We start from the raw sequence: 14226 nt of genomic DNA, 5'->3' as shown, positions 1-14226 counted from the left end.
AGCCTGGAGTTAGAGATGGTTGTGAGCCTTCGTGTGGGACCTTGTAAACAAATCAGTGCCTCTGCAGGAACCACCAATGCTAATAGGAGTTAACAGACACCAAGATCTGCTGCAGCCCAAGTCTTTTATATTTTTAATCTATTGTCACTTTCTTTTGTCTTAAGGACTTCTAAAAATCATTCCCATACAGTTGTTTAACCAATGATACATTTTTGTGTTTTGAACATCTGAGAAAAGACCTCATTTTGCTTTGCCTTCATTTAAAAGAGACATTTATGCTGGATATATATTCTAGTCTGACAGCTTTCATTTTCAAAATGTCAATGATAAGTTTCATTTTAGTTTGCACCTGATGAAAGTTGGCTGTCATTCTTATTTCCTTTCCTCTATAATGCACCTTTTGGCCTTCTTTTAAGCAGTTTGCTCATTTTGGGAGAGTGGGGTGCAAAATTATGTCTTGTGTTTGGGATTTGTTAAGATTCTTTGCTAAGTGGTTTTAAAACTTTCAAATTTGGAAAAATATGTATTTCTTAATTGTGTATATATTTTTCTTTAGATAACTGTTTATTTGAATATGTGATATTATTCTACAACTTACTGCTCTCCTCTGCCCCCTTAATTTTTGGTCTTTTTCTATTTTAATTTATATGGTTTCTATTGCTATATCTTCAAGTACACAAATATATATAATTAAATTAGTAATTATTAATAATATATTATATTACATATTTAATAATGTCTAAATGCTTGTTTATCCCATCTGTTGATTTTTTTTTAACCCTACATACTGTTGCATTCATGGTTGAAATTTAGTTTTGATATTTTAACTTTTTCTCCATGTCTTTACTTAGCATACCTAGTCTTTTCACTAGATTCTCAAACGTGTGAAGTTAGATATAATAAGTGTTTTAGGACTTTTGCCTGCCAATTCAGTCATATCTGAAACAATTTTTATTTTTTTCTTACTGTAGTATTTTTGTTTGTTTACATGGCTAGTATTTTTTGAATGCCAGACATTGCATATTTTACTGGTATATTTCTCTTCTTCCTCCCCCTCCTCTTCCTCTTCCTCCTCTTCTTCTTCCTCTTCCTCCTCCTCCTCTTCAAGCTTTTCTTCTTTAACTCTTGGAAATAGGCAATCATTCTGTGAATACTGTTTCCCTTAATTTTTTTGAAAGACAATTTTCTCTTCTCAGATAGTTTCCTCAGATGCATGAGCCCGTCTGTAATCTACTGAGTGTTTGATAGTCCCTCTGTAGGGGTTTCTCCTTTTCTTTCCTTCATGTCAACCTCCTCTGTCACTGCCTTGTGAATTTGAGCTTCATTGTCTTCCCCAGAATTCCGGTGCTATCTTCTCAACTCTAGGGACAGCTACAGCTCCTCTGGGTTTAGACTCCTACCTCTGCTTACAAATTTTAAGAAAAGGCGGGGGGGCAGCAATTGAGATGTAAAATAAATAAATGTGAAATTAATGTAGGGAAAAAAACACCCAAAGCAAAACAAAACAAAAAAGAAAAGACTGGAACAGTTGCAAAGGCTTCTCTTGGTTTTTAGTTTGTAAGTGAAATTTAACCTATATTGCCTGACACACATGTTGTTAATTCTTCATACACTTCATATATTTCTCATAGTCTTTTGGGAAGATGAACCTGATCTGTTTCTCTGAGTCCCAAGTGGAAGTCTTCAAATTCGTATCATAGGCTTTTAGGAGTAGGCTATTTTAAAATTTAGTTAGTACAGAACCCAACATAGTTTCATATCCTAATGAATCATGTTGGTTGTCTTGGTGTAGTTCATATGTAGTAGATTTTTATAGTATGGTAGGTTTAATGAATATTTAATATTGTACAGAGATTTATAAGTGAATTTTAAAGTGTATTATAAGTGATTTATAAGTGTATTATTGCTTTGTTAAAATCTTTTAAATGTTCTAACAATCTTAGACCACTTTGGAAGTTGAATTAAATCTTGTGTATCTTCTATATACAAGTTTCATGTGTTTTTATTTATTTGCTAGGCCTTCATCCTCCAGGTCCACCTTTAGCAAGACCCATTCTACCCCGAGAACGAGGTGCTCTGGATAGAATTGTTGAATACTTAGTTGGTGATGGTCCACAGAACAGGTAATGCTACGCTAGTAGTTAAAGGAATATGAGAAAACATTGGCCAATGGATGTGTGTGTGTGTGTGTGTGTGTGTGTGCGTGTGTGTGATGTTTGGTTTGTATTTGTATGTTTTAATTCTGCTATCATATTAGAGAAATTGAATTATTTGTTCAAATTATTATATAAAGTAAATTTTTATATGAATCACTGTTGTTGGTAGTGATGGAAATTCTTCCAATAATAATGAAGACGATTTGCATTATTTAGCTCTTGCTATTTTTCAAATGTTTCTCAGATTATTATATTATTTGTTCCTTACCATAATTCTGGGAGTGTGCAGAGCATTTGTCATTATCTAGACTTTCAAAAAAATTCATGAGAACATATTTGACAACTTTACTAGCTGGTATCAGTTTCATAAAGGGACTATAGTTTAATGTTTATATGAGTTGTATATTCAAAACAGAATGAATGATCTTATTAAGCCAAGAATCTCTTAAGTTCTGATTAGAGAACAGAAAATGAGACCAATACTTACGTGTTACCAATAAATGAGAAACACATAGGAACCATATTGTATAAAAATTTACTATTGGCCCCAATTATACAGAGTTAAATGTATTTTCTGTAAGATTCTTTAGGGCTTTTTAAAAATTTTTTGAAACATTTGTTATAAATCTCTAAGAAGGCCCCATTATTTCCATTCTTATCTAATCACAAATTTGGAAGCCACTATCCCCAGGAATAAATCATTGAGAAAACTGTTTCTGAACTTAAAACTTTCTTTTTTTAAAATATTTTATATTGTATGTATGTGAGTGCAGCAGCCAGAGGCATGAATCCAGTGGAGCTGTGGTACAGGTGGTGGTGAGGTGCTTGGTGTGGGTGCTGGGACTCAAACTCAAGTCCTCTGGAAGAGCAGCGCATGCTATGATCTTAACTGCTGAGCATTTCTCTAGTCCTCGGACTAAACTTGTTTCTGTGAACTTAGGATATATTCAGCTGTTCCTTAGTTTATTTTTAATATCATCTATAAATGGTAGACAGACGTCTATATGTATACATGCATATATACACCTATTTTTGTGTGTGTACTTTATGCTTTATGCCCTGTGTTTATTTTATTTTTAAGTATTTATTAGGTGCTTGGAAAGAACTCAGGATCTTGCACATGCTAAGCAAGCACCTCCCAACTCTTAAATTCCCTTCCATACTGGTTGTTAATGATTTGGTAACATTCCTTTATTATAGCACAGCCGAGTGGCTTCTCTGGTGAGCTCTATCCGTAACTGGAGTCTTATTTTCCCTGTGGTGTAGGTACGCCCTCATATGTCAGCAGTGTTTTTCTCACAATGGCATGGCTTTGAAGGAAGAATTTGAATATATTGGTAAGGATTTATGGATAGGTTTAAACATTTTACTCTGAAATGTATCATTCTTGTCCATCCCATGTAATGTCACTTTATTTTAGGTACTGCCTGTACATATTGGCCAGGTACATTGTCTCCTTATTTAATACTAAAACAAAGCAGAAAAGATAACTCAAGTTCTTTCTTATAATGCACAGCCTCTAGGCCAGCTATTCTCAGATGTTGTACTATCTACAGGGAGTCTGAATTAATTATGGGGGTGGGATCTAAGCATTAGCATTTACAGTTGAGGTCATCAATTATTTTCACATGCAGCTGTTATTAAATGATCACATGATAAATTTTGCTTCAGAAATTTAACATACTACATCTTCTTGAACAAGATTCTGGATTTCAAAATATACAGTTATTTTATTGATTAGAAATGCAAGTTCTGTCAATTACTTAAATAATTATATAATTTTGCTATTATACTACTATTTAACTTTTTATAGCCTTTCTACTTTAAAATCAATATTTACATTCTCATAGTAATTATGCAATATGCTTTAAAATTAATGTTGATTTGAATACTTATTATATATAATAAGGTAACCAATTCATGTTAAAAATTTTAACTTGAGTCTGGCTATTTATAAAAGTAATCTTGTGAGTTGTCTGATAAATTTTTGAAATTTGGTTGATTTTTTTTTTTTTCTCTTAAAAAAAAAAATTCTATGCAGCTTTTCGATGTGCCTACTGTTTTTTCTTGAATCCTGCAAGAAAAACGAGACCTCAAGCTCCACGGCTTCCAGAGTTTAGTTTTGAGAAGAGGCAGGCAGTGGAAGGCTCAAGTTCAACTGGTCCCATGCTACTAGAAAGTGTGCCCTCAGCAGAAAGCCAGCTCATTGAAGGTATAAATATGTTAACTAAAGTGTTTGTTTTGATAATGTGTGTAGCCTAATAATATAAGCACAGTATTTATTAAAGATGACAATGAATTCATGTATCAGATTCTTAAGCATGCACACATGTCAGCTATTGCTATGATGGCTTCTTCTGTGGTTGCTATGATGTGTTTCAGTTTTCAAATGCAGATCATATTATGATCAGCAGTGTTTAGCACCAGTTGGTTAAGCATTGCCATTGGAATGAACTCTTGTATAGTTTGAGAGACTTGGCTAGTGATGCTTTTCTGGAATAATTTTGATGTATCTAACGCAAGCATTTTGAAGCAATTGTTGTAAGGACAAAATATTTAGAATATGTGTGGGTAGAATCCATGTGTGTCTACCACGCCATTTGTGAGAAATGACCAGAAAGCAGGTAACTCAGGAGTTGGAAAGTCATCTTTGCATGTTTTGGAAAACTTGGTTAATAATACTTAGCTTCATTTGGACATTTTATTATTAGAGGCCCAGGACCATAACATTGCCTATGACAAAGGAGTCACTTTGTTGTGTAGAAGTAAGATATTTCAGAACTTGTATTTTAGAATTCATTTTGCAACTCTATCTTAAGAATTCTTAAGGAAGTTTCATGAAAAAAATGGACAAGGTGAAGTAGAAAACTTCCAACTGTTTATTATTACTAATATTCACTCATTTTTTTTTTTGTTACTCAGTTCTAAATTATGAAAATGGCTAAAATTATGAAGTAGACCATAATATTTTGGTGCTCTACCTAGTGTATAAAAACAGACTGGAAACTGACAAATTTAGTAGCAATTATTATTTACATATGTTTGATCTATTTTCATAAAAGCATTTAATTGCTTTATCTGGATTATGTAAACAATAAATAGATATCACAAGGTTAGTATGAGATTCAAGTTGTTTTTATTTTTTAACCATGAAGAATGACCCTGAAATATGTGTGGAATTGGGCTTGGCTTTTGGCTTACTAACAAGTATCCATGTGAACGTGAATACAGACAGCTGTGACTGAGCCTGTGTACTTCCATCGCTGAGTGAGTGCATCTTCATCTGGAAGTCTGCAACATCAACTCCAAACAGTGTCAACCTTTCTCTTTTGCTTAAGTCATGCTCTGAGCTGCATGCTGACACATGCAAACCATCTGCCTTGGCATTGCGGCCTCTTGGAATTGAGAATAAAGGATTTTATACTGAAGATGCCTAGAGGAAAAACTGAAGTCCGTTCCATGAGTAACCTTGCTTATGAAAGCTAAAGTTAATGCTTAAAAACCAATAGTATTTTTGGTTTGATTTTTTTTTCAAAAAGGAAAAAAAAAAAGCCAACAAAATATAAATCTTGATAATGGGTCCTATTTTTTATTTCTTCTACTAAGATCAAGATGGATAGTTAGCAAACAACATACAGCTATACCTTTCCTTCTTATCTAATCTAGGAGGAACAATACCTCAGATGTCTCATTTTCTATCTGAAATCTCCGGAGTGAAGTCTAACTGGCTCAAAGTGAACCCCAGTAAGGTAATGTTAATAGGTGAAGACAAACTTGAAGCAGGGTCTGATGACTCCACAGTACTGAAAGCTGAAGCAGTGATTCTGTTTCATTAAAGACGTTTTTACAGTAGTAATTTTTTCATACTTCTCTTTGGATTCATCAGAGTGGCTGGCCATCTTTTTTCTTTTTGGTTCTTCAGAAGACAGAAACTTTTCTCCAAGTCTCCTATTACACTGTGATCCAGTATCCGTCTAAAGCTGGATCCTATAGTAAATGATGCCGAGTATTTCTGATGAACAAGGGAGCTGCATTTATTTTCACACTGGTGGTGCATCATGTAGTTAAATTGAGCTATTAAATAAGGCAGTGTATTTTCAGTCATCTATTTTGTGCTCATAGCCAATGTAGCTGGGAGATTAAAATTTTTATCTCTAAACTCATCAGTGTTGTAGAAGATTGAGAACTGGACAGACAATTCTGTTTTCATTTTGTATCTTTAAACATACTGCAATAGCTTTTTGATAGCAGAAACTGTACAGATTATGTTATTGGATTTACAAATACTCTGAAAAGATAACTTCCTTCTGAAATTTTCTTTCAACAGATATCAGCAAACATTTATATAAACAATCTAGAACTAAGACTTTCTCTTTCCAGTCTATGCCACGTGACTTTGCAGTTACGTTTGGTCTGGCTTCTGATAGAAGAATTTGTATTTAGGATAAGGTTTTTAAAATTTCTGAATCACATTTTAGAGCAGCATGTGGAATCTTAACAAGTTTTTACCAGAGATTTAGAAGAAATACTGTTAATCCTTGAATTTTTTTTTAAATTCTAGAATTGTACATCCAGATACTTTGATAACAGATAACAGAAACACAAGAAATTAGGGAAATTAATTACTTTATCTAAAACTGTACTAGGTATGGCATACCAAAAGGACTTGCTTTCTTTTAAATTCTTTATTTCCTTTTATGATTAAATGATAATATATAATACATAATTCATAAATACATAAAAATTAACTGCTAACTGACATTAAAATTGTTGATTGATTTTTTTTTCCCTCCCCCTCAAAACTGGGGTCAGCAAGATGACCCAGTGAGTAAAAGTACTTGTCATGAAAGTTGGTTAGCCTGAGTGTGAATCCCTTGAGTCTACAGAAAGGCAGAAAGAGGCTCCACAGTGTTGGCCTCTGGCTTTTACAGGCATGCTATGTCACGTGCACTTCCCCACACTATTAATAATGATGATAAATAAAATGCTTTCCAAAATACTGTGCTATTCAAATGAATAGCATTCTATTCATAGCTGTAATCAGAGCAAGGAGGTCTGCATTCTTGCATAAGTTTAGTGATTCTTTTTTGCTATGTTTGAAACCATATTGTTTCCATTTCTCAGTTGTGTTTGTTTGGAGCTCATGTAATTGCTTTAGTTAAAAATAGCTTATATCCATAGGATAATATGAAAATTCATGACATCTATTCAGGATTGGCAGAAATTGTTAAGTAGGCTAGTATAATATTTGCCTGGTAATCTGATATCTATTTTTTTCTTATATGCAAAATACTGTTACTATTAGGTTATATTGGATGAATAAGAATTCTGTTTTCAGTATTTATCTTATGCTCTAGAAAATTGTACTATTTGATAATGAAGATTTCATTGGCTCCTGTTTATATGTGCCTCCTCACCAAAGCTTCAATCTTTATGTTGGACTTTCTGAATAGTATATTGTTGTAGTTTGTTTTAGACAGATATAATTTTATTTTTGACTCATTTTTTAAACATTTTCAGATGTTGTTTAGTTTTAGGTTATTCATTGCTTTGCAATGAACCTTTTTGTTTTAATTTATTCTTCTCTCATATAGTATATCATGACCACAACCTCCCAGTCCCTCAGCACCTCAGTTCTCCCCACACCCACTGCTCCTCCTCCTCTGATTCCCTTTAGAAAAGAGCAGGCCTCACAATGATAATGATTGAACATAGCATAGCAAGTTGTAGTAAGACTAGGTATATACCTTCATATCAAAGCTGGATGAGGCAACCCATCCAGGAAAAAAGGTCTCATGAGCAGACAAAAGAGTCAGAGACACCCTCACTCTCATTGTTAGGAGTCCAACAAGATCCCCAAGCTAAACAACCACAGCATGTAAGCAGAGGGCCTTGCACACAGACACATACAAGCTCTGTGGTTACTGCTTCAGTCTGTGAACTCTTTTGAGCCCTGCTTAGTTGATTCTGTGGGCCATGTTCTCCTGGTAGTCTGGGCCCCTCTCCCATCTTCTGTAGTGTTACCCCAAGCCTTGCCTAATGTTTGGCTGTGGGTCTCTGAATCTGTTCTGATCAGATGCTGGAGGAAGCTTCTCTGATGACGATTGGGCTAGACACTGATTCTATAACAGAATATCATTAGGGATCATTTCATTGACATTAAATGAAACTCTTTGTTTAATTGAATTTTTAACCAATGCTAAATAGCTAAATAGTACTCTGTGTTTTGAATTTTAGTATGTGTATATGTGTATAAACTAATGTATATTTAAAAACTGGTTATCATTTAGTGGGATAATTAACTGAGTCATTGTTATGAATTGAGGTAAAATTCATGCCTTTGTTCCATAAATATATTGACAAATTTTGTGAAAAATGTCATCTTTACAACCTATGAACTTGAAGACTGAAATTGTAATTTTTTTTAGGAGCTAGGATAAAAATCTAAAACTTAGGTAAAGATCTTATATATTTTTGCATGTGTGTGTTTATAGGTGAAGCAATACTATTTATTATAGTTACATTCATTTTTGAGTTTCAATTGTCTAGCTGAGCTGAGGCTTAGTCTGAATAGCCAGTTACCGATTGCTATTATTTGGTGGAAAAACACTGTTCTCTTAGTAATATTGGAGTGGAAGTTAGTGGATAGGAGTGGGTAATGAAACAGAGTGTTGTATTGTTTTTGTTTTATCACGTTATTGGTATTCTGTTTGTTGTTTGTTTTTGTATTATAGAAGGTAAACCTGATTTGAATTATTTTTCTTGCATATATAATTAGGTCATTGAGGTTACTATTTTGAGTCTTAGTCTTTTGGTATCTTCTGGTCAAATACTAACATATTTTAAAGCGTATTTTATATTTCAAAACTATTTTAAATTGAAATAAGTATTTTGGGGTAGTACATGGTTAATAAATGGTCTCGTTATAATGCTCTAATCTTTAGATGTGAAATTGTTACAGATCTGTTAATACTATGTACTTGATCATTTAGAACTTGTTTGTATGGTTTCCTGTAAACATAAAATCCTATGATTGTGTCATAGGCATGTCACGTGCCAGTGTGTGTGTGTTTGTATGTGTGTGTGTGTGTTGTTCCCATCAAGATAACAATCTACAGATTTCTACAGATCAACCCAAGGGAAGAAAAGTCCATGTAAATAAATAGGCACATCAGTTATTTTCAAGCCCTAGTCATTGTTTTATTAAGTGTTTACTTTTCTATATATTTTCTGAAATATAATTTTGACTGTCATGTCAGAAATATAGGAAAATGTCATGTTTTCTAATAATTGAGATATACTGTTTCTTCGAATTTATGTATTATAGATGTTTGAAATTTTTAGTAGTGTGATTCCATTTTTTTGTATTTGCTTTTTTATACAAACCTAGAATTTAAAAATTGTTCTTGACTTTGTAAAGTTTTGAAGTTAATACAGTTTAATATAATAAACTTTGAACCATGACCTCTTTGCTATTGTGTCATTCTCTTAGAATCTGGCCAGTGGTTTGTGCCTATGCTCACTTAAACTTGGTGTTTTTGAGTTGTGTCCTATGTTATTAGGTTTTGTTTTGTTTTGTTTTTTCTATTTTATATGACTTAATAGGTTGGTTTCAGAAGGCTTTACTAAGCAAATTGCAAAGTTCTTGCCAAGTAAGTATTGCTTTAAGCCAGAAGAGTTGTGGAAAATCATGACTCTTAAAATTCTGTGAATAAGTTCTATGAGACTTACTTGTATTACAAATGGTTGGCAGTTCCTAAGATTCCCGCAGAAGAACTTGTTGGCTTTTATAGCAGCAATGGTTTGTATATATTCACAGTTTCATTTGTCCTTTCTCTTTTCCTCTCTGTCCTGCTCATTTAACGAAACTTGAGTGACTTAATACTTTTCTTCTTTGGGTTTTGGTTGTGATTTCAAGTAGTGCAGCAATGGCATTTAGGTTCTGTATTATAACAAGGTAGGGTTCCTATGCTCGTGTGTCACCATATGATTTATGACCACTGCACACTGCTTTTTGTGATCAGCTATTTGGGTTGTCATACAGTAAGACATCATTATGTAGCTGCCCCTAGCTGAAATCTCAGGCTTTTATTCTGTAAAAGAAGAAAGTAGTTGTAACTAACCCTGTAGATGGGGGTCCAGGATACCTGTGTAAGGAGATAGTACTTCTAGAAGATTTTATAAGTTCTGACAAAAGCAGTATTTGTGTTTATTAAGCTAGTATGCCAAAGCCATGGGTTTCTAATACTTCTGTACACTCTGTGCATAATGTGCATAGTTTCTTTGCAAAACTATTTACTTTGTGAAATTTTGGCCATGTCACAGGCATTTAACTAGACTCTTTTCTTAAGCAGGCTGGCCTTCCCCAGGCTTTGCTTTGTTTTGTTTGTATCAGTAGCACTTATAGTTTATCCATAAAGGAAATTATGGAAAATTTGAGGAATTATGAGGAAATTGTGCCCTTGATAAGCTCATGTGCTTTAATTATTTTTCTGCTAGCAAGAATATTAGATTTACTATGAAAAAAATACTTTAAAGCTAAATTTTTATTTTTGACTTGGAAATTATGAGACTCAAAGCATCTCTGCTTTTATCATTCCCTTCTGTCTCATTTTTTAAAATATAAAGAATTAAAGTTTAATTAGTAAATCTGTTATTAGATTATTAAGTGATTTAAGTTAAAACTCAGAAATAGAATTTAGAGGGAGTAGGTTTTCAGGAGGGACTAAGAACACGACTTTCTGTTTACAGAAGAAGGAAGAAAGCCTCTCTTTGTCTTATACACTAAGGGTGCGGCCTCATCCAAGTCCTAAGTTTAAATAAGGAGCCCTTAAGACATACAAATAGAAAATGTGGGTCTTCACTTCTTCCTTCCCTGAATAATAGAGATGTATATAAGATTACACATACACACTACATACGTGCATACATATCTATTAGTCCATATATGCATATACACAAAAGCATACATTTATACATTGCTTACAGTTTTGCTTAGGTGTAAGAAAAATGATTTTCTGTTCAGTAACCTGGGTGATTGTATGCTTGTTTTGTTTTTTAGACTCTTTCTTGTTGTTCTAGTTAGGTTCCTCTATTGCTGTGATAAAACACGCAAACCCTGGAAGAAAGGGTTTGTTTCATCTTACAGCTGGTCACAGTCCATCATTGAGGGAAGCTGGGTCAGGAACTCAAGGCAAGAGGTTGGAGGCAGGAACTGAAGTAGAGGCCACCGAGGAGTGCTGCTTACTGGCTTGCTTCCCATGACTTGCTCAACTTGCTTTTTTTATACAGCCCAAATTCACTTGAGCAAAGGTGGCACTGTCCACAGTGAGTGGGGACCTCACATCAATCAAGAAGTGCCCCAGGCACACAGGTCAAACTCATTGTGTATGAAATTATTAAAGCATGGGTTTATTTCCTTCAGTTATTCAGTTATACTAATTCTCTAAGTGCTATGCCATAGAGTGAAAATTAAAAGGTAATGTTAGACCATTCTGTCGCTTCTTAGTATGTTTGTATGTTTATCTTTGGCTTGTCTTATTTAGCAGTTTTGACATTTAGATATCCCTGAAGTCCTATGTCTTTTTCTCTTTTCAGACTCTTTAGAAGAACAAGATGTTCTTGACAATAGTACTGAGCAGAGAGATGACAAAATACCAGCTACAGAGCAGACAAGCCAAGTGATTGAAAAAACATCTGGTCCAGAGGAGCCAGCAGAGAACCAAGAAGAGACTGAGAACGAGGAAACCTCAACAAAGGAAGCCAAGTCACCTGTTCTCAGAGCTGATTCTGTTCCTAATCTTGAACCAAGTGAAGAATCTTTGGTGACAAAGTAGTAAATACTTCCATGTGCCTTCCTGGATATTTGTAGCCTTGTTGATGTTAGCTACTGCTTTTTTTGTGGTACTCAAGAAAAATTTGCCTTCTAGATATACGCTTAATATTATTCATATTCAGATTGCCCAGCAAGTTCAGTGTATCCAGTACTACCACTAGGTATTGACAGTAAAAGCACGTGGTATCAGTTAATATGCAGAGGCATAGCTGTGCATTCTAAAGTTAAAAAAACATTTTTGTTTTTTACATGTATAACTTGTAAATAATACCCATTTTGACATAGGAACAAATTTGGCTAGGAATAATTTCTTCCATAGTGTTTAAGGGTTGAAACATAATTAAGATTTTGAATACTTCATCATTAAATTTTAACTTTGGAGATATTTGCCAGTGGGAAGGAAATATCTGTTTAGGTGTTTACACCAAGTAATGCTGAAAGCTGTAACCTTAATTACATACGCATTGGTACGAATTCTCAGTAAGAATGCAACTAAACAGTCAAGTGCAGTATTTCTTTTGATGTTTTTTATTTTACAACTGGGCCAAAGGCACATGATGTATATAGTTAATGTTTACATAGTAATAGGAAATACATCTGCACTTGACTGTACTTGAATTCTTGGTATTATTTATATTTGTAATATAATGATGATATATAAATGGTTTTTGTGTGTGTGTGTGTGTTTTGTTAAGGAAAATAAAGATGACCTGGCAGCATTTTTCTTTGTTAAATATCTAGACTTCCTCACATAATGTGTTGATGGATGACTTGGCTATCTGAAAAATACCTTGGTAGAGAGAACTCACTGTATGATAACTATATAGCAAATTATGATGTTTTTCTTTTCATTTAGACTTTCAAAAATCAGAGACATAAGAGGTTTAGTGTTTCTAATCAGAAGTTAAATTTTTTCTGATTTTGAAACCTATTATGGCATAGGTAGTTTTTAACTTTGAGAGACAAATAAATGCATTTTTAAAAATAAGGCAGTTAAATTTAATGAAACTCACTAGACTGAGTATGTATACCAAGCATCAGATGGTGGGAAGATTTTTGATGTATACTAGTTATTCTTAAACACAATATGATAATTTGTTCTAGTTTCCTTTTATGTGTCTTATGTTGAAACAACTGAAGTGAATTTACATCTTAGGGGAGACATGTTACAATAGTGTTTCTGGCTAATCCTTTAGCTATCAAATGTTTAATATACTTATTATCATTTAAAAGTTTATATTTATGATTAATACCTCATCTGACATATATAAAAGAACCCAGTTTGTTAATATTCTGAGGCATTTTAGTGTAGTGCCTGTAATTGAAGCATGTGGAACTGGACTTGAATGTCAGCTTTGCAATCGTGGGCATTTCACCTAACCTCTCTGCATTTATTTAATCTGTAAAATGAAAAGAATAATATGTTTTCCATAGGTACTGGGAAGTTAAAAATAAGTTATATGATGTGCCTAGCTTTCTTGCTAGATAATTAATAGGTATTAGGTTACATGGTAGAATTTATTGGTATTATTGAAACCCTTGTGAAATATGGAAGGACCATAGATCCTTTCTTTGGTAGATAATGAAATTAAAGAAAACTATGAGCATTCAATTTAGTTGTTCTGAACAGAAATTTTCTGCATTAATGTCATATGCACGTGTCAATGATAGATTAAAGAAATGGAGAACTGAAACTAGAATGTAATCTTTTTATAAAAAGATGTGTTTATTTTTATTTTATGAGTATAAATGTTTGACTTGCATAAATGTCTGTGTCCAGCGTGTCTTGACAGGTATCTGTGGAGGCCAGATGCCTGGGTCATTTGAAATGATAGTTACAGATGGCTGTGAGCTGCCACGTGGGTGCTAGGCATCAAACTTGGCTTAGTCACTACGCCATTTTTCCAGCTTCATATAACCTTTTTTTGTTTGTAAATTTTACAAGGTGTGTGTGTATGTGTGTGTTAGCACCACATTAAGTCTTGTTAAAAACGTCTGATGTGCACTGCTCAAAAATGAGTACCTCAGAGAAATGGGATCGAATGATGAAACCAAGAAGATATTATAAAGACATCCCCCAAAAGGAATATAAAGGGGGAGCTAGGGAACTGCTCTTACAGAATGCCAGAGTGTGCTTTTCAGCTCCCAGCTTGGGTGGCTTGCTCCCTCCTGTAGCTCTAGATCCAGCAGATTTGATGGCTTCTCCCTGGCCTCCTAGGACACTAGCCTAATGTG

The 14226-nt window shown here is 33.8% G+C and overlaps 1 protein-coding gene across 5 annotated transcripts in view; it reads left to right on the top strand.

Moving 5' to 3' along the window:
• The window catches only part of Lnpk (lunapark, ER junction formation factor), a 58627-nt gene extending 44942 nt beyond the window's left edge, over positions 1-13685 (top strand). For 4 of the 5 annotated variants that reach the window (XM_021155620.2, XM_021155619.2, XM_029472767.1 and 1 more), the window contains exons 10-13: positions 2018-2123; positions 3423-3493; positions 4198-4368; positions 11754-13685. In XM_021155620.2, the coding sequence (XP_021011279.1) occupies positions 2018-2123; positions 3423-3493; positions 4198-4368; positions 11754-11992 (587 nt within the window). In that variant the 3' untranslated portion in view covers positions 11993-13685. Of the gene's footprint in view, positions 1-2017; positions 2124-3422; positions 3494-4197; positions 4369-5822; positions 5906-11753 lie in introns of all 5 variants that reach the window. The other variant, XM_021155622.2, reaches the window with a different exon arrangement.
• Positions 13686-14226: the final 541 nt, after the last annotated feature.

The sequence above is a fragment of the Mus caroli genome, chromosome 2 (genome assembly GCF_900094665.2).
Source record: "Mus caroli chromosome 2, CAROLI_EIJ_v1.1, whole genome shotgun sequence".
Lineage (NCBI taxonomy): Eukaryota > Metazoa > Chordata > Mammalia > Rodentia > Muridae > Mus > Mus caroli.
The sequence above is the reverse complement of the archived record's forward strand: the minus strand, read 5'-3'. Positions and strand labels throughout refer to the sequence as shown.